At 41.9% G+C, this 26854-nt stretch overlaps 1 protein-coding gene across 4 annotated transcripts in view; it reads left to right on the top strand.

Annotated features, from left to right (window-relative positions):
- The window catches only part of REDIC1 (regulator of DNA class I crossover intermediates 1), a 252366-nt gene that overhangs the window by 203281 nt on the left and 22231 nt on the right, over nucleotides 1–26854 (top strand). For 2 of the 4 annotated variants that reach the window (XM_077261048.1, XM_077261049.1), the window contains one exon: nucleotides 20798–21723. The exons of 1 other annotated variant lie outside the window; for it this stretch is intronic. In XM_077261048.1, coding sequence (XP_077117163.1) covers nucleotides 20798–21082 — 285 coding nt within the window. In that variant the 3' untranslated portion in view covers nucleotides 21083–21723. Of the gene's footprint in view, nucleotides 1–20797; nucleotides 21735–26854 lie in introns of those variants that run through there. One more of the 4 variants, XM_077261047.1, reaches the window with a different exon arrangement.

Raw genomic sequence — 26854 nt, 5'->3', positions numbered from 1 at the left:
TTGCGTATTAATAAATAACACCATGTTCAGTGGCATTTTTCATTTCTTAAACTGAGAGACTCCAAAAAAAACCCCAATGATCCTTGTAGAGAAAAATGTGCTCTTTCTAATGATATCAGAATTAATATATTTTAGGGGTACCCTTTTTGAGAAATTTGACCTAAAAATAGGTAAAATTCGTTTTTTTTAAGTTTTTCATCATATGTGGGTGTGAATATTTCCACAAATACATATGCTTTGACCGTGATATTGCAGCAATGCAAAGTCATGTAGATGTTTGGTGTACAGGGCAAAGCACCAGTTACTATTGGTCTTTGGTCTTGAGTTATATATGGGCAAAGTTTGGCATAAATTTTATGCGACGTGTTTTTCAAGCTACTTTGACACAAAATTGCGGCCGAAATATTGTTTTGTCATAGCCGGTAATAATTTTATCGTGTTTAGCAGCAAAAGTTGAGCTAGTATGCCAAATTTCAGCATCATAGCCAGTATAGAACTCTAATGGCTATGTGCCAAAGTTTGCAAAATCCTCTTAGCTGAAGCCGCAGGCTTGGTGGAACCTCCAGTGAAAGGTCAACAGTGCCCAATGTATTTGAGATCTGGCCCTAAAAATTTACAGAACCTCTTTTCAAACATACATGTACATCCTTATAAATTTTCAGCAAAATCGGACAAGGTCGAGTGGGGACCACTGGTCCACTTGACATGGAATGACCCTATATATTATATATCCATATCACTGTGTAGGGTAAAAGAAGTGAATCATAAATCCTTTAAAAGAAATACCTTATATACTCGAGTATAAACTGAGATTTTCAGCCCATTTTTGGGGGCTGAAAGTGTCACTCTCGGCTTATACTCAAGTAATTGTCCCAAGGGTCGGCGGGGGAGGGGGAGTGGCAGCTGTCAAATCATACTTACCTGCTTCCGGCGCCCGCAGCTTCTTCCTGTGTTCAGCGGTCACGTGGTACCGCTCATTAAAGTAATGAATATGGACGCATATTCATTACTTTAATGAGCGGTACGATGTGACCGCTGAACACAGGAAGAAGCTGCGGGCGCCGAAGATCACCAGTAGTGAGAAGCTGCCAGGGACCGCGCCGGGAGCAGGTGAGCATAATGGGGACTGTAGGGTGAGTATTGCGCGATATTCACCTGTCTGCGTTCCACCGCTGTGTCTTCTGCGTCCTCTCCCTGTGACATTCAGGTCAGAGGGTACGATGACGCTATTAGTGTGTGCGCTGCCCTCTCCCTGAACAGTCACTGCGGAGGACGCGGAAGACACAGCGGCACCCAGCGGTGGAACGCGCACAGGTGAATATTGCAAGTGCCGGGGGCCTGCTCAGGACAAGAGATGAGTATGTGATTTTTTTTTATTTTATCGCAGCAGACGGCTATGGGGCAAATGTTTCTATGGAGCATCTTATGGGGCAATAATCAACCTATGCAGCATTGTATGGGGCACATTACCTATTGAGCATCTTATGGGGCCATAATCTATGCAGCATTGTATGGGCACATTATTTATGAAGCATCTTATGGGGCCATAATCAATCTATGCAGCATTGTATGGGGCACATTATCTATGGGGCATCTTATGGGGCCATAATCAACCTATGCAGCATTGTATGGGGCACATTATCTATGGAGTATCTTATGGGGCCATAATCAATATATGCAGCATTGTATGGGTCACATTATCTATGGAGCATCTTATGGGGCCATAATCAACCTATGCAGCATTGTATGGGGCATATTTTCTATGAAGCATCTTATGGGGCCCATCATAAACTTTATGGAGCATTTTATGGGGCATATTTTATTATGGAGCATCTTATGGGGCTATCATGAACTGTATGGATCATTATATAGGGCTCCTGATTCAATATGGATATTCAAAAACACGAAACCTACTGATGTCTCAATTAATTTTACTTTTATTGGTATCTATTTTTATTTTTGAAATTAACAGGTAGCTCCTGCATTTCCCACCCTAGGCTTATACTCGAGTCATTAAGTTTTCCCAGTTTTTTGTGGCAAATTAGGGGTCTCGGCTTATACTCGGGTCGGCTTATATTCGAGTGTATACGGTACATTTTATTTGTAAGATGGGCAGTAAATTCATTCAGTGAACACACCATGACCACAGTATACTAGCCTGAATGATAAAGAGCAAAGGTTAGGGTTCTGTGTCCCTCCACCCCTATGTTCGTTTCCTTCTGCTTCCTCAAGGGACATTTCAGGGTGGGAGACATCGAGCATTAAATAGAGCAAGCCAGGCACTGATTACTTCGCCCTGATATTATGTAACTGAAAGGGGAAAAAAAGGTAATATCGAAAATGGGCGCACAATGAATTATTAGCAAATAGATCAATGGCTGCACTTATATTTAGTATATACTATTTTTCTGGCTTGAACGCCTCGCCCTTCAACGTGCTGTGATTTTAATTACATCCATACACAGTTGGTTCTGAGCTTCCTATAAAAGCAGGCTTTACCATGTTATTAGCCATAGGTAAGTGTTCACACTAGGCAGTCAGCTCAGTTACCCATCCGATCTGAGATTACCTTGACGTTTGGTGGATGGGCTCACAACGTTTGGCCAAATATTATGCTAAGAATCTCATGTGTTTTTTCATAAATTTCCCTAGCCATTATGCTATTCACATTTCATATATTGCACATTTTCCTTGTCTTAGCACAGTAAATTTTGAGTGCAGCCATTGATCTATTTGCTATATGACTTTTTTTTGGCTATGCACCAGTTCATATTATATTGTTGTTCAGTCAGTTTTCTTATATTCAATGAATTATTAGCACACGATGTCTGTACTGTCATCCATTCCACATATGCAAAGGAGTATCCAGCTAGTAGTAAAAGGAATGCCATCATTCTGCATTGCCACGGTGACTAGGTGGTTGGCGGCACAGTTTGTGGTCCGAAGATGCCATAGCAATGGAATGCTTGTGACGAGAGTTCATTAGCGCATGCGCACTGCAGCGTGTCTGGGTATAATATGAAAAGCCTTAATGAGGATATTACAAATATGGGCTGTGAATTGACATTAGGTTCTAAAACAGAAAGAAGGGCTGTAAATAATATATCACTGCTATGGGCATGATACACTTGTCACAATGTAAAAATGCAGTTTGTACAGTATTTATAAATCAGGAATGTCTTTAGCTGGCTTGATCTATATAATGCTAGATGTCCCCCATACTGACATGGCCCTTGAGGAAACAGGATGAAACGTGCGTTGAGGTGGAGGGACACGGAACCCTAGCCTTTACTCTTTATTATCCAAGCGAGTATACTGTGGCCATAGTGTGTTCACTACATAGATTTACTGCCCATATCACTGCATAATGATGCTATAGATATATGCTATATTAAATATGACTTCAGTCACATTATGACGAATATACACTACTTTTGCTATATTACATATGAGATGATAGATATTTCTTTTAACTGTTTTCTGTGTTGTGAATTTGCTTTTTTCTCCCTCTAGTGGTTACTAGTTTTTTGACTCTGGTTTTTCTGTCATTCCTTTTATCCGCACCTGGGTCGTTAGTTAGGGGTGTTGCTATTTAAGCTCCCTGGACCTTCAGTTCAATGCCTGGCAACGTAGTTATCAGAGCTAGTCTGCTGTGCTCTTGTCTACTGATCCTGGTTCCAGTTATATCAGCTAAGTCTGCCTTTTGCTTTTTGCTATTTGTTTTGGTTTTGTATTTTTGTCCAGCTTGTTCCAAATCTATATCCTGACCTTTGCTGGAAGCTCTAGGGGGCTGGTGTTCTCCCCCCGGACCATTAGACGGTTCGGGGGTTCTTGAATTTCCAGTGTGGATTTTGATAGGGTTTTTGTTGACCATATAAGTTACCTTTCTTTATTCTGCTATCAGTAAGCGGGCCTCTCTGTGCTAAACCTGGTTCATTTCTGTGTTTGTCATTTCCTCTTACCTCACCGTCATTATTTGTGGGGGGGCTTCTATCCAGCTTTGGGGTCCCCTTCTCTGGAGGCAAGAAAGGTCTTTGTTTTCCTCTACTAGGGGTAGCTAGATTCTCCGGCTGGCGCGTGTCATCTAGAATCAACGTAGGAATGATCCCCGGCTACTTCTAGTGTTGGCGTTAGGAGTAGATATATGGTCAACCCAGTTACCACTGCCCTATGAGCTGGATTTTTGTATTCTGCAGACTTCCACGTTCCTCTGAGACCCTCGCCATTGGGGTCATAACAGTTTGCCAGGCCAGTATTAAATGTTTAATGCATTGCAGAAGAGGGATTATAAGAAAGAAGATTCTGAGTTTTTTTTTTTTTTTTTTTTCTCCTTCCCCTTTACCTCAGAGTGGCTATGCTTGCTGCAGACATGAATGTCCAGACCTTGATTACAAGTGTGGACCAGCTGGCTACTCGTGTGCAGGGCATACAAGACTATGTTATCAGAAATCCTAGGTCAGAACCTAAAATACCGATTCCTGAACTGTTTTCCGGAGACAGGTTTAAGTTTAGGAATTTCGTGAATAATTGTAAATTGTTTTTGTCCCTGAGACCCTGTTCATCAGGAGATTCTGCTCAGCAAGTAAAAATTGTTATTTCGTTCTTACGGGGCGACCCTCAGGATTGGGCTTTTTCGCTGGCGCCAGGAGATCCGGCATTGGCTGATCTTGATGCGTTTTTTCTGGCGCTCGGTTTACTTTATGAGGAACCCAATCTTGAGATTCAGGCAGAAAAGGCCTTGCTGTCTATGTCTCAGGGGCAGGACGAGGCTGAAGTGTATTGCCAAAAATTTCGGAAATGGTCCGTGCTGACACATTGGAACGAGTGTGCACTGGCCGCTAATTTTAGAAATGGCCTTTCTGAAGCCATTAAGAATGTTATGGTGGGTTTTCCCATTCCCACAGGTCTGAATGATAGTATGGCACTGGCTATTCAAATTGACCGGCGGTTGCGGGAGCGCAAAACCGCAAATTCCCTCATGGTGTTGTCTGAACAGACACCTAATTCGGTGCAATGTGATAGAAAAACCGCAAATTCCCTCATGGTGTTGTCTGAACAGACACCTGATTTAATGCAATGTGATAGAATCCTGACTAGAAATGAGCGGAAAATTCATAGACGCCGGAATGGCTTGTGCTACTACTGTGGTGATTCTACACATGTTATCTCAGCATGCTCTAAACGTATAGCTAAGGTTGTTAGTCCTGTCACCGTTGGTAATTTGCAACCTAAATTTATTCTGTCTGTAACTTTGATTTGCTCACTGTCATCTTATCCTGTCATGGCGTTTGTAGATTCAGGTGCTGCCCTGAGTCTCATGGATCTCTCATTTGCTAAGCGCTGTGGATTTACTCTTGAACCATTAGAAAATCCTATTCCTCTTAGGGGTATTGATGCTACACCATTGGCAGCAAATAAACCGCAGTATTGGACTCAGGTTACCATGTGCATGACTCCTGAACACCGCGAGGTGATACGTTTCCTGGTTTTACATAAAATGCATGATTTGGTCGTTTTAGGGCTGCCATGGTTACAGACCCATAATCCAGTCCTGGACTGGAAGGCTATGTCAGTCTCAAGTTGGGGCTGTCGTGGTATTCATGAGGATTCTCTGCCTGTGTCTATTGCTTCTTCTACGCCTTCGGAAGTTCCGGAGTATTTGTCTGATTATCAGGATGTCTTCAGTGAGTCTGAGTCCAGTGCACTGCCTCCTCATAGGGACTGTGACTGTGCTATAGATTTGATCCCAGGCAGTAAATTTCCTAAGGGAAGACTGTTTAATCTGTCGGTACCTGAACATACCGCTATGCGTTCATATATCAAGGAGTCTCTGGAAAAAGGACATATTCGTCCGTCTTCTTCCCCTCTTGGTGCGGGATTCTTTTTTGTGGCAAAAAAGGACGGATCTTTGAGACCTTGTATTGATTATCGGCTTTTAAATAAGATCACTGTCAAATTTCAGTATCCTTTACCGCTGTTGTCTGACTTGTTTGCCCGGATTAAGGGTGCCAAGTGGTTCACCAAGATAGACCTTCGTGGTGCGTACAACCTTGTGCGCATTAAGCAAGGTGATGAATGGAAAACCGCATTCAATACGCCCGAAGGTCATTTTGAGTACTTGGTGATGCCTTTTGGGCTCTCCAATGCGCCTTCAGTTTTTCAGTCCTTTATGCATGACATTTTCCGGAAGTATCTGGATAAATTTTTGATTGTTTATCTGGATGATATTTTGGTTTTTTCTGATAATTGGGATTCGCATGTGGAGCAGGTCAGGTTGGTCTTTAAAATTTTGCGTGAAAATTCTTTGTTTGTCAAGGGCTCAAAGTGTCTCTTTGGTGTACAGAAGGTTCCCTTTTTGGGGTTCATTTTTTCCCCTTCTGCTGTGGAGATGGACCCAGTCAAGGTCCGAGCTATTCTTGATTGGACTCAGCCCTCGTCAGTTAAGAGTCTTCAGAAGTTCTTGGGCTTCGCTAACTTCTACCGTCGTTTTATCGCTAATTTTTCTAGCATTGTGAAACCTTTGACGGATATGACCAAGAAGGGCTCCGATGTAGCTAACTGGGCTCCTGCTGCCGTGGAGGCTTTCCAGGAGTTGAAACGCCAGTTTACTTCGGCGCCTGTTTTGTGCCAGCCTGACGTCTCACTTCCCTTTCAGGTTGAGGTGGATGCTTCGGAGATTGGGGCAGGGGCCGTTTTGTCGCAGAGAGGCCCTGGTTGCTCTGTTATGAAACCTTGTGCCTTTTTCTCTAGGAAGTTTTCGCCTGCCGAGCGAAATTATGATGTGGGCAATCGGGAATTGTTGGCCATGAAATGGGCATTTGAGGAGTGGCGTCATTGGCTCGAGGGTGCTAAGCATCGTGTGGTGGTCTTGACTGATCACAAAAATCTGATGTATCTCGAGTCTGCTAAACGCCTTAATCCGAGACAGGCCCGCTGGTCATTGTTTTTCTCCCGCTTTGATTTTGTTGTCTCGTATTTACCAGGTTCAAAGAATGTGAAGGCCGATGCTCTTTCTAGGAGCTTTGTGCCTGATGCTCCTGGAGTCGCTGATCCTGTTGGTATTCTTAAAGATGGAGTTATCTTGTCAGCTATTTCTCCGGATCTGCGACGTGTGTTGCAGAGATTTCAGGCTGATAGGCCTGAGTCTTGTCCACCTGACAGACTGTTTGTCCCGGATAAGTGGACCAGCAGAGTCATTTCCGAGGTTCATTCCTCGGTGTTGGCAGGTCACCCGGGAATTTTTGGCACCAGAGATCTGGTGGCCAGGTCCTTTTGGTGGCCTTCCTTGTCAAGGGATGTGCGGTCATTTGTGCAGTCCTGTGGGACTTGTGCTCGAGCTAAGCCTTGCTGTTCTCGTGCCAGCGGTTTGCTCTTGCCCTTGCCTGTCCCGAAGAGACCTTGGACACATATCTCCATGGATTTCATTTCTGATCTTCCGCTATCTCAGGGCATGTCCGTTATCTGGGTGATATGTGATCGCTTCTCCAAGATGGTCCATTTGGTTCCTTTGCCTAAGCTGCCTTCCTCTTCCGATCTGGTTCCTGTGTTTTTCCAGAACGTGGTTCGTTTGCACGGCATCCCTGAGAATATTGTGTCAGACAGAGGATCCCAGTTCGTTTCCAGGTTCTGGCGATCCTTTTGTAGTAGGATGGGCATTGATTTGTCGTTTTCGTCTGCTTTCCATCCTCAGACTAATGGACAGACGGAGCGAACCAATCAGACTTTGGAGGCTTATTTGAGGTGTTTTGTCTCTGCTGATCAGGACGATTGGGTGACATTCTTGCCGTTGGCTGAGTTTGCCCTTAATAATCGGGCTAGTTCCGCCACCTTGGTTTCGCCTTTTTTCTGCAACTCTGGTTTCCATCCTCGCTTTTCTTCGGGTCATGTGGAGCCTTCTGACTGTCCTGGGGTGGATTCTGTGGTTGATAGGTTGCAGCAGATCTGGAATCATGTGGTGGACAACTTGAAGTTGTCACAGGAGAAGGCTCAGCGCTTTGCCAACCGCCGCCGCGGTGTGGGTCCCCGACTACGCGTTGGGGATTTGGTGTGGCTTTCTTCCCGCTTTGTTCCTATGAAGGTCTCCTCTCCCAAATTTAAACCTCGTTTTATTGGGCCTTACAAGATATTGGAAATCCTTAATCCTGTATCTTTTCGTCTGGATCTTCCTGTGTCGTTTGCTATTCACAATGTATTTCATAGGTCCTTGTTGCGGCGGTACATTGTGCCTGTAGTTCCTTCTGCTGAGCCTCCTGCTCCGGTGTTGGTTGAGGGCGAGTTGGAGTACGTGGTGGAGAAGATCTTGGATTCTCGCCTCTCCAGGCGGAGGCTTCAGTACCTGGTCAAGTGGAAGGGCTATGGTCAGGAGGATAATTCCTGGGTGGTCGCCTCTGATGTTCATGCGGCCGATTTAGTTCGTGCCTTTCATGCCGCTCATCCTGATCGCCCTGGTGGTCGTGGTGAGGGTTCGGTGACCCCTCACTAAGGGGGGGGTACTGTTGTGAATTTGCTTTTTTCTCCCTCTAGTGGTTACTAGTTTTTTGACTCTGGTTTTTCTGTCATTCCTTTTATCCGCACCTGGGTCGTTAGTTAGGGGTGTTGCTATTTAAGCTCCCTGGACCTTCAGTTCAATGCCTGGCAACGTAGTTATCAGAGCTAGTCTGCTGTGCTCTTGTCTACTGATCCTGGTTCCAGTTATATCAGCTAAGTCTGCCTTTTGCTTTTTGCTATTTGTTTTGGTTTTGTATTTTTGTCCAGCTTGTTCCAAATCTATATCCTGACCTTTGCTGGAAGCTCTAGGGGGCTGGTGTTCTCCCCCCGGACCGTTAGACGGTTCGGGGGTTCTTGAATTTCCAGTGTGGATTTTGATAGGGTTTTTGTTGACCATATAAGTTACCTTTCTTTATTCTGCTATCAGTAAGCGGGCCTCTCTGTGCTAAACCTGGTTCATTTCTGTGTTTGTCATTTCCTCTTACCTCACCGTCATTATTTGTGGGGGGCTTCTATCCAGCTTTGGGGTCCCCTTCTCTGGAGGCAAGAAAGGTCTTTGTTTTCCTCTACTAGGGGTAGCTAGATTCTCCGGCTGGCGCGTGTCATCTAGAATCAACGTAGGAATGATCCCCGGCTACTTCTAGTGTTGGCGTTAGGAGTAGATATATGGTCAACCCAGTTACCACTGCCCTATGAGCTGGATTTTTGTATTCTGCAGACTTCCACGTTCCTCTGAGACCCTCGCCATTGGGGTCATAACATTTCTGTGTCCCTCAGTCTGTGATGCACCTGTGTTTTTATATTTTGTATGTTATTTAATTTTTACAAATAGCATTTAATTATTCTAAAAAATGTATGATTCATTTCTTTTACCTTGCATACATAGTAGTATGGTTATAAATACATGTAACAGTAATAATATACTATAGTCTTTGAAGTGCTATCCTATATATCATATGCATTCGTAGATGTAGAGGACATAATTTATATTGATTCTCATATCAGCGTAGCATAATGTACAAAAAGATACCCTGATTCCAATGATGTATGACTTGGTTTACTGCATACAGCAGTCGTGACTAGGGAGGAGCAAACCCGTGTATGTTCGAGTTCGGCAGGTTCAACGAAGCTACAGGTAAAAGTTTGGTTCGGGACCGAACTTGACCCAGAATCCAAACTTAATAGCAGTCTATGAGAACCAAAAGTTCGGTGTGTAAAAATGATCATAGTAAGGGCTAGGGGGCTGCAAAAGGAAGCTAAATGGGAGTAGGAGCAGAACAATTTGGATAGAAAAATGACTTAAAATAACAATGCAAAAAAAAACTAAACGTATAATCTCGAAGCAGGGAGTGGAGGTCCCAATTGGACCAGGAGGTTGAGGAGGAGGTGGAGGTGGCGGTGTAGGTGAAAGAGGAGGAGGAGCTAGCCACACATTGTTTTTAATTGATTTTTTGGGGGGACTTCTGAAAACAGGCAGTGTAATAATCTGCTGGCCACTTTCACTCTGTATACAGGCCATGTAATACTCTGCAATTTTTTGGGTTGAAATAATGAGGAGAGCATCAAATAGCAGATGTGGCCGTGTTGCTGGTGGTGATGTAGCTGCTGCAGGGAGAGAGGGCATGGTCAATCTGTATCTGCTAAGCACCCAAATGAAACCCCTTCCTCTGCTGCAAGCATTCTATAGAACATTCTGTGTAATTTTCTAAGCCTGAGTACCGTTTGATGAATGAGGATGCTAGAACCAGTAGAGGTGGTTTTAGATTGGTTGGCTGAGAGTGCCTTTGTTTTGTCTTTCACCTGGTCCCGTGCTGAAAGCGCAGATTTGGCACCTGTGAGCCATGGGCATCTGTCTTGTACTTCACCCCCTTGCATATCAGGCAAGCAGTCTGAGCCCAATATCATGCAACAGTCACTTCTGTTTTTTGATTACTTCGCTAGCTGTGGTTCTGTGTGCTATCCACCTGGCCGCGCCCTACAATTTGAAAAGATTGAGTGCACTGATGCACAACTTGTCCTGTTTGAGGATTAGTACAGGAAGGGTAGTGCAAATGGTCAGTGGACCACCGCAGCACATCTCTGATTATGCTAATGATGAAACAAAGGTGCCAACTGCTGCAGTTTCCTGCTGTGTGTACATCGGCAATAATGGCAGTGATGAAGACTGGGTGAAACATTATGCTGGGGATTATTATTATTTATTTTTAGAGCACCTTTGATTCCATGGTGCTGTACATGAGGAATAGTTACATACAAAAAAACAAATAGAAATTACAATGAACAAACTAATAGTGACAGACCGACAGGGGGCGAGAACCCTACTCTTGCTGCCCTACATTCTACAGGATAATGGGGAAGGAGACAGTAGGTTTGGAAAGTTCTGAATATAGGGGATAATTGTATGTGTTAGGCCACAGAATTCTACAGGATGGGGGATAGTCGGGAGAAGTTTTGCAGGCGATTGGATGAGGAATGTACGATTGTGGAGGAGAGAAGGAGGTCTTGGGAGGATCAAAGATTACGTGGTGGGAGATATCGGGAGATTAGTTCAGAGATATATATGGGGTAGACAGCAGGGCTGTGGAGTCGGTAGGCTAAATCTCCGACTCCTCAATTTCCATGACATCGCCTCTGACTCCACGACTCCGACTCCCTCATACATGGCTCATGTTTAAGTGACAAATTTACTGTGGTAAAATGGTAACATCAGGCTTTTAATCATTTTTTATGATACAATAATCAAGCCATTTAGATAGAACTTAAAAAATATTTTTGGGAATACAGCTTTAGAACAAAAAACTTTTTCATATTAACAATTTATTATACACTCTGCAGTAAGTGTAAAAAAAAAAAGTTTTCAACAAAAATGTACTGAATAACATTTCTGAAGTCTATGAATTTGTTCTGAGAAATAGTATCGCCTCCATGAGATCCTCCTTCATAGATGACTTCACATGTGACCTAATTATTTTAAGGCTAAAGAGCAACCTCTCTACACTAAATTGGGTTGGTGGCAAAACAGTAACCACATTGGCAACATCTCTAACAATTTCAGGGTATAAAGGAATTGCCTCGTGCACAGTCAGTTTTGATGAACAATTGAACTCTTTTACTTCTTTGAGATCAAGTGAAAAACGTTGCTGAAATATGGTCAATCTGTTTTCTATGGGAGTGGAATCTTTTTCCCTGCAGCAACGCTTTGCCTGCTCCATATTGTTCAAATACTTGTCGAAATCAAACTCCTCATCTGATGAGGATGAAGGGACGGCAGCAGCAAAACTGGCAGGACCCGAGTCCTCTTGCTCTTGGCCATCCTGTAGCTCATCCTAACTGCTACCTCAATCAAAGCTTCTTTTCCTTTAGTAAGCTGTTGATCATACAGCAATATATGATGACTCTTGTCCACATAAACAGCTGCTAGAAAAGTTTTATTTTCTAATAGCAGTGTCTCTGTTTCATTGAAGCAGCAATGCCATCTTCAATTAAACCTCCTCTTCGGGACAGGCGAAACAACAAGTTCTTTCACTCCTTTATAAAAATGCCAGGAGTTAAATCCTCAGCTTGTAACTTTTTAGTCACTGTAAATGGGTGATGAAAAAATTCCTTCAATTCAGCCACCTGTGTCCATTGACCATCATGTAGTGTTACCTGAGGTTTGGCCATACCTACAAGGAAGGGTTTCAGCTCAAGCAATCACTCAATCATTAAATAGGTGCTGCCCTACCGAGTGGCTTTATCCACAATTGCCCATTTTCCAGCACGTCTCTTCAAAATGGAATCAATTTTAGGGGTTCTGGCAGCGATAGCCAATTTCCTCACTTTGCCAATCAGAATTCCAGCATGTCCCTCTTGCAGACTATCTCTTACTGCCAGCTGCAGCGTATGCACATCACAGCGCAAGTGATGAATAGGAAAGCGGTGTGAAGCAGCTTCAACAAGGTCATCTAATTGAAAAGAAACATTTTGCTGTTCTTCTGTAGTAATATCTGTTTGTTCCTCCTTTATGGAAACAAGACCGTGGCCTTCCATCTCCAACATACTGAATGTGAAATGTTCTTCTAGCTGCTGTTCACCTTCATTATTCTCATTCATCAGTTTAATTGTACTTATCATGTTTGCAGCATTATCAGTTACACTAGCAAGAACCTGTTTTTTAGTTCATAATCTTGCAGAACTTTTTCCACTAAGGTGTGGAGAAACTGGCTGCTTTGAAGAGCTATAGTATCTTTTACTGCTAGCATCTTAGTATCATTTTTTTGTTGTCACAAACATATCAAACATTGATAGCAAAATAGTTCACTCTGTGACCTGTGCAGGCATCCATTTTAAGAAATACAAAGCGTCTCTTGAGAGTCTTTTTAAGATCTTCCTTTTGGTTAAGGGCTTCTTCATTCACTAATTTTCTAATACTTTCTCTTTCAAGAGAAACACCAAGTTTGTGGGCCATTTCTCCATTAAGAGCTGTAAAAGCTGATCATGCAATAATGATAATAGTACACAGCCCTTCACAACAAGCTCGATGAGTTGTCTTTCAAAGACATCTTCTGTCATTGTTGCAGTAACTTTGTCACTTACAAAATATCTTGTACCTGACGTTTGAGATGCTCTTTCCTCCTCCTTTGCCTGGCGGGAAGTGCTGGTCTCTGGTTTCTTGGTGCTGGTGTGATCTTTTTCAATCACAGCTTTGTAAATTTATGGGTGGCAGTGTTGTAAATGTCTTAGATTGGAAGCTCTTGAAGGAGCATTTTTATCACTGCCTGAGTATGCACTGATTTTGGCATCACAGCATTTGTTTTCATCTGGGTCACTTATACACTGACACACAAAATGTTTTTTATCTTGAGTCACTGTAAAATACTCAAATACAGCTGACTTCATAAGATGCTTCTTAGACATTTTGTAATTATGTAAATTCGCTCTCAAAATATTTTTGTCCTGTAAAAAAATATGGTATATTGTAATTCTTGCAAGAATAGCGAATCATGTTGTTAGGGTTGGCAGAACGCACCGAATATATATTTATTAGAAGTAGTTGGTGCGTTCGCAACCCGGGATCCACCGTGCAGGAAAGAACCTGCTGCTAGATATGGCAGTACAATATAATAACATAAACGAACTCTGTTACCTCACAGAGTCCGTTAGTAAAGAGAATGCTGTACCCCGTTAGCTTCACAGGGGAACACAGCTACTTAGTAGAGCAGATGGTGGTCATGCAGTCAAATGCAAACAAGCAGCTCCTCTCCGGTGGAGCCGGAATTCTATGGCTGTACGCCAGCCCTGAATCCACTCACATGAAACTCCTCGACGGAGGTGCCAGCATTCTAGGGGCTTATTTCAGCCGGGTCCCTGAATACACACACACATGAAACTCCTCGCCGGAGGTGCCAGCATTCTAGGGGCTTATTTCAGCCGGGTCTCTGAATATACACACATATGACCACACTGGCGCTGAGGTCATACATAAATTGACACTAGCGCATGGCCGTGCGGTTATGAGAACCTTTTATAGCTGCAGCAACTTCAGGACCTTCCAAGAAGGACCAATGGAAGACTTCCACAGAACTTGATCAGGTACATGACCTTCCTGGAGGACCAATGGAAGTTGCTGCAGTACCTGAGCATGTGACCCTTGATCTCCATTGAGAGATCTTACCCTGGGCATGCTCAGGGTGTGCAAAGCAGGACTTAGTCCCAGAAAAGCCTGCTCGCCGCAGACCAGTGCAGTTTACAATAGCAGAGCCTGGAGAGGCAGGGGTAACCCTTTGCACAGTACTAGATTCAGTGAGACGCTGGGACCGACATCTCCGCTGTGCAGGCTCCACTGCGGCTGATGCAGAATGAGAGACAGCAGCAGACGTGGCTCGAGATTCCCCCTGTGCAGTGGCGGGAACTCAACTCCTAACACACGTACTGTATAATTTAGGATATAAATAAAGCAATCTTTGCATAAATCAATAGGACAGATGATAAGCATAAAGTTTGTAAAATATGTTAGATAGCTTTATACTGAACTTTCAATGTCTTTCAATGCCTCAGTGTACAGCTCACTAAATGCTTCACATCATATTTCTTCACAGTCTATGAAGAAGGGAGGAAGGAGGGAGCATGTTTGTGCTGAATCATATTGCAGAACACACACACAAATATATATGTTCTCATCGATCCTGTTGCTGTATGTATAGTGTATATAAGTCATCAGGGCAGTTAATTTCTCCAAATATGAGCTAAGAGGAAAAACAAACTAAAATATCAAGCATACAGAGACAACTTATACTGGACTATTGATTTATGCACAGTTTATTGAAAGTTTAGATATGCTTTATGAAGTACCTACCTTCTTTAATCCTGCTTTCCTGTTCACTCCAGAAGTTCTGAGATGAATGCAGGCTTTCCTTCCATGTGTGTTTGTTATTTTTTCCCCTTATCTGTAGAGGAGGAGCCCAACTACTTATCATGAACATAAACTGCAGCACAGATTCATCTCAGCTAAAAGTCTAGACCTTAGATCAGGAATAGGACAGACATTTATAGGACATTTTATAACTTTCCCAAATTCTTATGAAAAAAAATATTCACCACAAACTGCATTGAACTCTACTGTACCCAATTTATTATATATTTTAGGAGTCGGTCCATTTTATATTGACTCCAACTCTGACTCCACCAAAATGGGCTCCGACTCAGACTCCACAGCCCTGGTAGACAGATTATGGATGGCTTTGTAGGTCAGTGTTACTGTCTTGAAGTGTATACGTTGTGGAATTGGGAGATAATGAAGGGATTTGCAGAGTGGAGAAGTAGTGAGGTCAGATTTGGATTAGTAGGGCAGCAGTGGTATGGACCGACTGGGAAGGTGTGATGATGCAATGGGCCTTTTCTCTGTCCATGTTAATTATATTTCTATAGATTAACATATTCCACAGTACTTTACAGTTAAGGTGGGACATATACAAACGAAAAAAATCAATACAAAGTTAGACAGTTTAAACAGTTACAGGAGGAGTAAGGGCCCTGTTCGCAAGTTTACAATATAAATGTTGCCTACTCCACTTCCTCCACCATCTCCTTATCCAGTCATAAAGTTCAGGCCTTGTGTACGCGTGCTTTTGGCATTCTCACCGTGCTACTGCTGGCCTGTCTGAGGTGCAGCCTCACTTCTGCCTATCTACTTCCTGCCTCATATGTGACATACCCATAAGGTGGAACTCTAGCTTGCATATGCTGGAGAGACCGTGCGAGAAGCACTATGCACGGGTGAGTCGCTCTGCAGAACAACACTACTTCACCAACAATGAGCGGGCCTCCATGCTGGATGTGTGTGCCTTGCTGCGCTGGTTGGCCAGTGCTGATGATGCCATCATCACCATTACTATCCCACTTTTATACCTCCTAGAAAAACAAAGCTTCAAGCAATGATGGATGAGGTGGTGGCACAGGAGGAAGAGGTGGAGGAGGGACAGGGACCATTCACACCATTATCATACCAAGCAACCACTTGTCTTGGAGGATGGGTTCCTGTACCAAAAGCGGCCAGTACACAAATGTCCAGCCAGGTGACAGTTTTGTATGATAGCGAGGAGGATGAGGAACATTTGTGTTTCCAGCCCCATAGCACTCAAACCAGCTCAATGGAGCTTGGCTGCGGAGGATGCACACGATAGAGACGATACAGATGACCCAGACGATACACCTCCCACCGAGTACAGTTAGTCGTTGCCTCTGGGCAGCCATGAGGCAATACATGCTGCTGTGCCTATGCAACGATCGCCGAGTTTCCTGGATTGTTACAGGTGCTGATTACTGGGTGACCACCCTGCTGGATCCCCACTCCAAGCACAACGTGCCATACTTACTTCCGCCACTATAGCGAGATTGGAAACTGTGACTACAAGCGCACACTGGTAGATGCACTACGGATGCCATCCACACCTGACAGCAGGGGCTCAGAGGAAGCACAAAGAGGAGGATAAAGTCGGAAAAGCAGCGACAAATTGCAATACGACGGCTGATGCCAATTATTTATTTCTCAGACTAATATAAAACACACAGTGGCCCTGAAAAATTATTTCTTTGGCTTATAAAATGGCAACGAGATGGCTGATGCCAATTATTTATTTGCAACACTAATAGAAAAAAAATTTGGTCCTGAAAAATTATTTCTTTGGCATGCACATGGAAATGAGATGGTTGATGCCAAATATTTATTACTCAGACTAATAGAAAACACACAGCGGTCCTGAAAAATTACTTCTTTGGCCTACAAATTTCAAAGAGACGTCTGATGGCAATTATTTTTCAACACTAATAGCGGCTTAACCTTTTAAGGACCAGGGGTATTTCCATTTTTGTGTTTCTATTTTTTGCTCCCCTTCTTCCTACTGCCATAACTTTTTTATTTTTCCATAAATATAGCTTGTGAGGGCTTGGTTTTTGTGGGTCGAGTTGTACTTTTGGATGACGCCATTAATTTTACCATATCATGTACTGGAAAACGGGAACAAAATTCCAAATGCTGTGAAATTGCAAAAAAAAGTACAATTCCACAATCGTTTTGGGGGATTTTTTTTACCATGTTCACTAAATGCTAAAACTGACCTGCCATTATGATTTTCTAGGTCATTATGAGTTCACAGACACCAAACATGTCTAGGTTCTTTTTTATTTAAGTGGTGAAAAAAATTCCAAAGTTTGTGAAAAAAAAAAAAAATTGCTAGTTTTCCGAGATTCGTATCGTCTCCAGTTTTCAAGATCTGGGGCCGTGTGAGGACTTATTTTTTGCGCACCGACCTGATGTTTTTATTAATACTATTTTGGTGTGTATATGATCATTTGATCGCCCGTTATTGCATTTTATTTCCATGTTGCAGCGACCAAAAAAACGTAATTCTGGCATTTTGAAATTTTTTCTCATTATGCCATTTACCAATCGGATTAATTCTTTCTATATATTGATAGATTGGGTGATTCTCACCTCAGCTGAATGATTTACATCTCTTAGCCAGTTTGATTACATGTGGGGATTCCCTAGCAACCAGGAAACCCCCACATATACTTATGCTGGCTAACAGATGTAAATCATTTAGCTGCGGCGAAGAAAACTAAATCTCCTAGCACTGAAAAATACTCGGAGCTCACCCGAGCGTGCTCGGAAAATCTCGAGTAACGAGTATATTCGCTCATCACTAGTCCTTTTAGAAAGAGAGTGGGGGGGGGAACGATCCAAAAGTCGAAAGAGTACAAATAGTAATACCAACTTTGTTATACAATATATAAGGAGATTTTGCAACGACCATGAAACACATGCATAAATGTTAAAATACTGAGGACAGGCAAGATCCAACCAATAGGACTGTGAGTAGCTGATAGGAATACTAGGGATATGTACAAAGGCACACAGTAAATGCTGTTATAAGCTAAGAGTATGGTATCAAAATAATATATCAATAGGACTTGTGTCCATCAAATTGCAATATTACTGCCATCTTGTGCAGGTAAGGCCTGCTTAGTGTAGAACATAGTATATGAACAACATGGAAATGGTAGTTATATCATGTAAAGTGCCATAGTGCAAACAATAAGCCTTATATCCATGGTGAAGGCAGGTTAGATAAACATATTCAATTATTCGATACAGTACCTAGTAGATAGCACCAGTAGAGACCTAGGGGATCAGCCTGTCTACCCCTACGTACGTTTCGGATGGCACCTTCTTCAGGGGACGTGATACATAAGAACATGCCGGACTATATATACGAGCGCGTGTTCTTATGTATAATGCCCCTCACGGTCTTATTGGATCTTGCCTCTCCTCAGTGTTTTAACATTTATGTATGTGTTTCATGGTCGTTGCAAAATCTCCTTATATATTGTATAATACAGTTGGTATTACTATTTGTACCCTTTGGACTTTTGGATCGTCTCCCCTCCCTTCCTTTTCTGCTTATGTAAGTTGACGATTTTCCGCATTTTAGTCCCAATTTTTTCATTGGTGTGGCACTTGCCTATACTATGTTCTAGATAATCTTATCTAAGGATAACCAATGTTATTCATAAGCTATCTTTGTCCTTTTAGATAGAACTAGAATGTCCCGCTGAAATAAAATGAAACAGCACAGGTAACATCATGCGTTTTAGTTTTACAGATGCGGTACCATTTGTGCTTCATGGTACACTGCGGGACTTCGGCAGTGCTCTGCGCATGCACGTATTTTCTCATACTTCGAGTATTCCCGTATCTCTTACGAGCGCTATATCGGACGTGACCTCACCACGGGACTCCAGCGATTCACTGCGCATGCGCTTGCTTCCCTGACTACGGGTATTTCCGGTTCTCTTACCAGCGATGCACCGGATATTACCTCATTGGTTTTCAGCATTTATACCCGGTTTCCGGTGCGTTCCTCATTCCATTCTCCTGGGCCACTGGACACACGCCGACATTATCCTTACTGCAGGTATATTGTTTTCTTTCAGGGTGCCTTCCTTCTTTTGGCTTATTTTCACTTTCCAGCGTTTCACATATATATTAATGTTATTGGTTTACCGGCATACTGGGTACTTATTCACTATATTTTGATTTTCAGCAAGTAACGCTGTTTCCCTTATAAGCCTATTGGCTTGTGTTATTCCACATACAGTATTGACCCTTTACAGGTATTTTTTTTTAGGTCTACTCTTTATGACCTGGCATTTTATCTTGTTTTTTCTACACCCCTTGCATGTTTTGCCCTTTGATATTGTTTCTCGGGATGTGCTTCTTTATTAATTACCCTTGTCCCTATATATCCCCTTCTCCTTCACCTATGGACTGTTTATGTATTGATAAATATAAATAAAAATAAAATCATTAAAGAATCCTGTTCTTCTTTTTCTTTTGGTGATCACGGTGATACTTTTCTTCTACTGGGTTTCTGGTCCTTTTTTTCACATTCCTTCAGTGTTATTTATATATATTGGAGTGATTTGTTCAGCCATATATCTTGTTGTAGCTTTTCCATGGTGTTTATATGGATTGTTTATGGCAATGTTTCTTTTTAAATAGACTTCCTTGAGAAAGGCAGATTTTGCCGAAACGTTGGAAATTATGATGTCTGTTGGTCTATAGTCGGCTGTTCATCAATAAATCTACTTTTCCAAAGAAAAATAATGTGGACTTATTGAGAGCCAAAGGTTATCCTTTTCTAGGCTTCACGTATTCCATTGAGCACAACCTAAATTTGTTGAGTGCGCCATTTCTGACCTTGTTGTTATACGTTTTACATGTAGTTCGATCTACATACAACCTGGTGTTACAGGCTCACTCGGTGAGGTGAATTTTTTAAGCTATTGGACAGGGTGAGTGTGGCGCCTCAGGGTCCTGGTCGTCACAGTAGCATTGCTTTCTTCACGGTGAGAGTGATGTTATGTTTGGAAGCGATGAAGGATATCTTTTATCAGGTATTCACAATACACACAACATGTTCACACTCCAGGCCACAAGGGGGAGCTTTTGATCCTATTTCTAGGTGACTCCACTGCATATGCAGATATATTCAGTAGGCAATTGGCAAATGGTTGACCGCAGACGGAAAGGATAAGCAGTTACACTGTGGACGTGTTTGAAGAAAAATGTACACACTGTTGCAGCAGCATTATAGAGTGAACAGCACAGCAAAGAAGAGTTTGTTATGCTACAGCAAACAAATTATTATTTGCAGGTCTGAGCCAGAAGTTAAATGTAGATAGATGATAGACAAGGAATTAACTGAAGGAATGATTAGCCCACTGAGAGAAATGGATAGGAGGCTAACACATTTTACATTTGGTAACTTTATGAAAGCTAATTCTCAGACAGCACATAGATGTCTACTTCAGCCTTAAAAGGCCTTGGGTGATGATGTTAAAGGAGTTCTTCAGGTTATTTGAAAACCACAGCATGGACTACGACAAAGAGAGGTGGCCATAGAAGAAGGTAGCAGGGCATATTAATTTTGCTACTAAACAGAATTATACAGGTTTGTTAGAAAAGATTCAGTATTATATGCATAGGAGTCCAGTGGGTGATCCTTCTCAGTCATTATGCATTATATAGCTGTCATTCATTGAATAGGATTGCCCACTGGACTCATTCATAAAAATACCAGTGATTTCAATGACTACTATGCAATATTTACTGAAATGTTTCCCACAAAAATGTACTATGTACCAACCTCAATAGATTCATTTTGCTCTATAACATCCTGACTGCAGATCAGATACCATTTTCAACTTGACAAGTTTCCTTTAAATTTTGTCCCAACTACAAGTAATAATTGTAATTAATTGTCTGCAGGAGCTAAAATGCGAAGAGATGGGTGATATAACTTCAGACGCTAAAAGTAGAAATTTTGGCAGCAAATCTAATGAGAAGCAAACCAGACAACAAAGGGAACCTGGATTGCAACATTGTCTGTATGATAAATTTACAAGCTATAAAAATGATATTACAGTATTAAAAGAAACCATGGCAAAAAATAAAGTGAAGTTTCCATTGCAGTCCAGTGCATCACATTTAACTAATCCCAGTTTGTTTGAGATGCAAGGTGATTTATCTCCCATTGTTAGCAAACTAAATTAAAGTGAAAAATGTGACATGGCTGGTCAGGGCAGCTTTGTTTAACAACACAAGCTTATAGCATACTTTCATAGCAATCATATTGAACCAGATTTACCAAATATTGCTGCAACTGTTTAGGCCACTAGGAGGCAGAGCAGGTCACAATTTGAAGATAATATGTGACACCAGTAGGAGGCAATGCTGACTTTAGCGTGAAATATTTTAATTATATGGTTGGTAATGTAGTGGAGAAAAAGTAGCTAACTACATTGCTATCTATACCTGTTTGCAGTTACAGCTAAAAAAAATCATATTTGAAGTATAGAATCAAATAACATCCAGAATATAATGATATTGTTTATTTGCTTAATTTTTAGAGCAGTTATTAATCATCACATTGTAACCTTACCTCACCTGAGTAATATAAATAGTAATGAGAAAATTATATTTGTTATTAGCTTATGTTGCTGATATCCAAGGTTTTATGTTTACTGTATGAAATATTTAATTGACATGTTAGAGGATTATAGAACATTTAACTCGTAGAATTTTGGATTTTCACTTTTAGTTACTAGATTGGCTTTTATTTACTGTATGCATAGGTATTATAATGTATTTTAACATACTGCTTTAATTATCTCTATTAAATAAAAAGTAAATGCTTAAAATGGTGTAATTATAATTTGGACATCGTTTATACTTTATATTTGCCTACACTTTTGAGTAGCATAATCCTAAATCAATTTGTCCATCCAAGATATAACTGGGAAAACAGCATATACAGTGGCTTGAGAAAGTATTCACCCCTTGGCATTTTTCGTGGTTTGCTACCTCCCAATCTTGGATTTCCCTGTTTTTGTTTTATGAGGGTTTGTATCAGTTCATGTAAAGAGCATGCCTACAATTGTGAACATTTGGTTTTCTTTTTAATGTGAAGCAAACAACAAATAGTACGAAATTATTGAAACCGTTAGTGCACATTACTATTCACCCCCCTAAAGTCAGTACTTTGTACAGCCTCCTTTTGCAGTAATTACAGCTGCAAATTGCTTTTAAAGGGAACCTGTCACCCCCAAAATCGATGGTGAGGTAAGCCTACCGTCATCAGGGGCTTATCTACAGCATTCTGTAATGCTGTAGATAAGCCCCCGATGTTACCTGAAAGAGGAGAAAAAGAGGTTAGATTATACTCACCCAGGGGTGGTCCCGCTCTGGTCCGCGTCCGATGGGTGTCTCAGGTCCGCTCCGGCGCCTCCTATCTTCATTCCATGACGTCCTCTTCGGGTCTTCACGCCGCGGCTCCGGTGCAGGCGTACTTTGTCTGCCCTGTTGAGGGCAGAGCAAAGTACTGCAGTGCACAGGCGCCAGGCCTCTCTGACCTTTCCAGCGCCTGCGCACTGCAGTACTTTGCTCTGCCCTCTACAGGGCAGACAGTACGCCTGCGACGGAGCGGCGGCGTGACGACCCGAAGAGGACATCATGGAATGAAGATAGAAGGTGTCGGAGCAGACCTGAGACACCCATCGGACGCGGACCAGAGCGGGACCGCCCCTGGGTAAGTATAATCTAACTGTTGTGAACTCTGTTTTCAGGCTCCCTCTTGTGGTCACAGGTGGTATTGTGTGACTTTTGTTTTGGGCTCCCCCTGGTGGCTTTGTTTGTTATCCTGCGGGTCTTTGGCTGATCAGCTGCCTCGTTATTCACTTGGGAGTTTCCTATTTAGCTCTGTTTCACTTCCACTTGTTGCCGGCTGTCAATGTACTCAGTGCTATTCTGATTACTCCTGATTATCTTCGGTTTCAGTCTCTTCAGGAGAAGCTAAGTTCTGTTTAATTATTTTTTGCTCATCAGTCTGCAATATGATTTCTGTGTATGATGAGTTTAGTCCAGCTTGCTAATATGTGATTTCTTCTGCTGGTTTGCTCTGGGGTACAGAGTTGCTTCCCCCGCACCGTTAGTTGGTGCGGGGTCTCGAGCGATCTCTGCGTGGATATTTTGAATAGGGTTTTTAATTGACCGCACAGTTCCCTTTCTATTTTCTGCTTTCTAGTGTTAGCGGGCCTCATTTGCTAAATCTAATTTCATCTCTGCGTTTGTGCTTTCCCCTTAACTCACCGTTAATATTTGTGGGGGGCTATTCTATATCTTTGGGGTCATTTCACTGAGGCAAGTGAGGACTTTCGTTCCCTCTAGGAATAGTCAGTTTCTCAGGCCGTGAAGAGACGTCTAGGATTTTCAGGTAACGTTCCACGGCTGCCTATAGTTGTTTGCGGATAGGATCAGGTTGCGGTCAATTCAGTTACCACTTCCCCAGAGTTTGTAGTCGGTTTAGTTACTTAGCTAGTCCTACTTGCGATCCTTGCCACTAGGATCATAACATCTAACCTCTTTTTCTCCTCTTTCAGGTAACATCGGAGGCTTATATACAGCATTACAGAATGCTGTAGATAAGCCCCTGATGACGGTGGGCTTACCTCACCATTGATTTTGGGGGTGACAGGTTACCTTTAATAAGTCTGTATGAGCTTTCCACATCTTGCCACTAGGATTTTTGCCCATTTCACAAGGCAAAACTGCTCCAGCTCCTTCAAGTTAGATGATTTTCTTTGGTGAACAGCAGTCTTCAAGTCTGACCACAGATTCTGAATTGGATTAAAGTCTTGGCTTTAACTATGCCACTCTAAAACATTTACATTTTCCCTTAAACCACATGAGTGTTGTTTAGCAGTATGTCTTGGGTCATTGTCTTGTTGGAAGGTGAACCTCCATCCCAGTCTCAAATCACTTACAGACTGAAACAGATTTTGCTCAAGAATTTCCCTGTATTTCCAAAATCTATCTTCCCCTTGACTCAGACCACTTTTCCTGTCCCTGCTGCCGAGAAACATCCCCAGAGCATGATGCTTCCACTACCATGTTTCACTGTAGGGATGGTGTTCTTGGGGTGATGAGCTGTGTTGGTTTGGTGCCAGACACCGTGTTTCCAAAAAGATCAATATTGGTCTTATCTGACCACAGCACCTTCCTCCATACATTTGGGGAGACTCCTACATTTTTTTTTGGCAAACTCAAAACGGGTTTAACAATTTGTGTAAGTAAAAGCTTTTTTTAGGCCTTCCATAAAGACCACCTCTATAGAATGTACGGCTCATTGTGGTCATATGGACAGATACTCCATTCTCTGCTTGGGAACTCTGCAGCTCCTTCAGGGTTACCTTTAGTCTCTGTGCTGCTTCTCTGACCCTAGAATGCGTAACGTTTGAAATATACACTTTCACATAACCTGGGCCTTTTAGGCCATTATGCAAATCATATGGAGGAACTCAAATAAATACAATTTTATAAGTTTACTAGCTGAAGAGCCCGGCGTTGCCCAGGCATAGTAACTAACTGTTAGCACCTCACTTCTCTCATTTTCCCATCACGCCTCTCATTTTTCCCCCTCGCGTCTCTCATTTTCCCCTCACTCCTCTCATTTCCCCCCACACCTCATTTTCCCCCTCACACCTCTCATTTCCCCTCCCCTAACACCTGTCATTTTGACCTCACACCTGTCTTTTTCCAATCACTCCACTATTTTCCCCTCACTCCTCTCCTTTTGCACTCACACCTCTTCATTTTCACCTCTCACCTCTTATTTTCCCCTCAGTATATTCCTGTATGTCATCTCCTCCTGTATAGTATATACCTGTATGTCATTTCCCCTGTATATAGTATATAACTATGTCTTCTCTCCTGTATATAGTATATACCTGTATGTCATCCCCCTGTATATAGTATATACCTGTATGTCACCTGCATATACCTGTATGTCATCTATCCTGTATATAGGATATACCTGTATGTCATCGCCTGTTTATACCTGTACGTCATCTCCCCTGTATATAGTATATACCTGTATGTCATCTCCTGTATATAGTATATACCTGTAAGTCATCTCACCTGTATATAGTAAATATCTGTATGTCATCTACCCTGTATATAGTATATACCTGCATGTCATCTCCCCTGTATATAGTATATACCTGTATGTCATCTCCTGTATATAATATATAGCTGTATGTAATCTCCTCTTGTATACAGTATATATACATGTATGTCATCTCCCCTGTATATAGTATATACCTGTATGTCATCTCCTGTGTATAGTATATACCTGTATGTCACCTGCATATACCTGTATGTCATCTATCCTGTATATAGGATATACCTGTATGTCATCGCCTGTTTATACCTGTACGTCATCTCCCCTGTATATAGTATATACCTGTATGTCATCGCCTGTATATAGTATATACCTGTATGTCATCTCCTGTATATAGTATATACCTGTAAGTCATCTCCCCTGTATATAGTAAATATCTGTATGTCATCTACCCTGTATATAGTATATACCTGCATGTCATCTCCCCTGTATATAGTATATACCTGTATGTCATCTCCTGTATATAATATATAGCTGTATGTAATCTCCTCTTGTATATATAGTATATATACATGTATGTCATCTCCCCTGTATATAGTATATACCTGTATGTCATCTCCTGTGTATAGTATATACCTGTATGTCATCTATCCTGTATATAGTATATACCTGTATGTCATCTCCTGTATATACCTGTATGTCATCTCCCCTGTATATAGTATATACCTGTATGTCATCTCCAGTATATACCTGTATGTCATCTCCTGTATGTAGTATATACCTGTATGTCATCTCCTGTATATAGTATATACCTGTATGTCCTCTCCCCTGTATATAGTATATATCTGTATGTCATCTCCCCTGTATATATTATATACCTGTATGTCATCTCCTCCTGTATATAATATATACGTGTATGTCATCTCCCCTGTATAGTATATACCTGTATGTCATCTTCCCTGTATATAGTATATATCTGTATGTCATCTCCCCTGTATATAGTATATACCTGTATGTCATCTCCTCCTGTATATAGTATATATTTGTATGTCATCTCTGTATATAGTATATACGTGTATATCATCTCCCCTGTATATATTATATACCTGTATGCCATCTCCTCCTGGCTGTCAATTTGCCTCCAACACTTTTCCTTTCACTTTTTCCCCATTATGTAGATAGGGGCAAAATTGTTTGGTGAATTGGAACGCGCGGGGTTAAAATTTTGCCTCACAACATAGCCTATGAAGCTCTCGGGGTCCAGACGTGTGACTATGCAAAATTTTGTGGATGTAGCTGCGACGGTGCAGATGCCAATCCCGGACATACACACACATTCAGCTTTATATATTAGATTTCAACATTTCAAAGCAAGATATGAAAAATGCACAGCATTGTAATTCTAATTGTTTGCAAAAAGTAAGTTACCGGGCATCGGGTTACGCATTCTAGGGTTAATGCCCTCTTTGCCCGAGCTGAGAGTCTTGGTGCTCGGATTTGTTTTGGTACCATATTCTTTCTATTTGATCATAATGGATTTGATGGTGCTTCGGGTGATCATCAGAGATTGGGAAATGTTTTTATAACCCAACCCGGACTTGTACTTCTCAACAACTTTGTCACTGACTTGTTGGGAGATCTCCTTGTTCTTCATGGTTGTATTTGGTTAGTGGTGCCTCTTGTTTAGCCTCTTAACCCCCAAGGGGGTTTGCACGTTAATGACAGGACCAATTTTTACAATTCTGACCAGTGTCCCTTTATGAGGTTATAACTCTGGAACACTTCAACGGATCCTGATGATTCTGCGATTGTTTTCTCATGACATATTGTACTTCATGATAGTGGTAAAATTTCTTTGATATTACCTG

This window comes from Ranitomeya variabilis, chromosome 5, assembly GCF_051348905.1.
Source record: "Ranitomeya variabilis isolate aRanVar5 chromosome 5, aRanVar5.hap1, whole genome shotgun sequence".
Taxonomy (NCBI): Eukaryota; Metazoa; Chordata; class Amphibia; order Anura; family Dendrobatidae; genus Ranitomeya; species Ranitomeya variabilis.
This window is presented reverse-complemented; position numbering and strand designations above follow the sequence as displayed.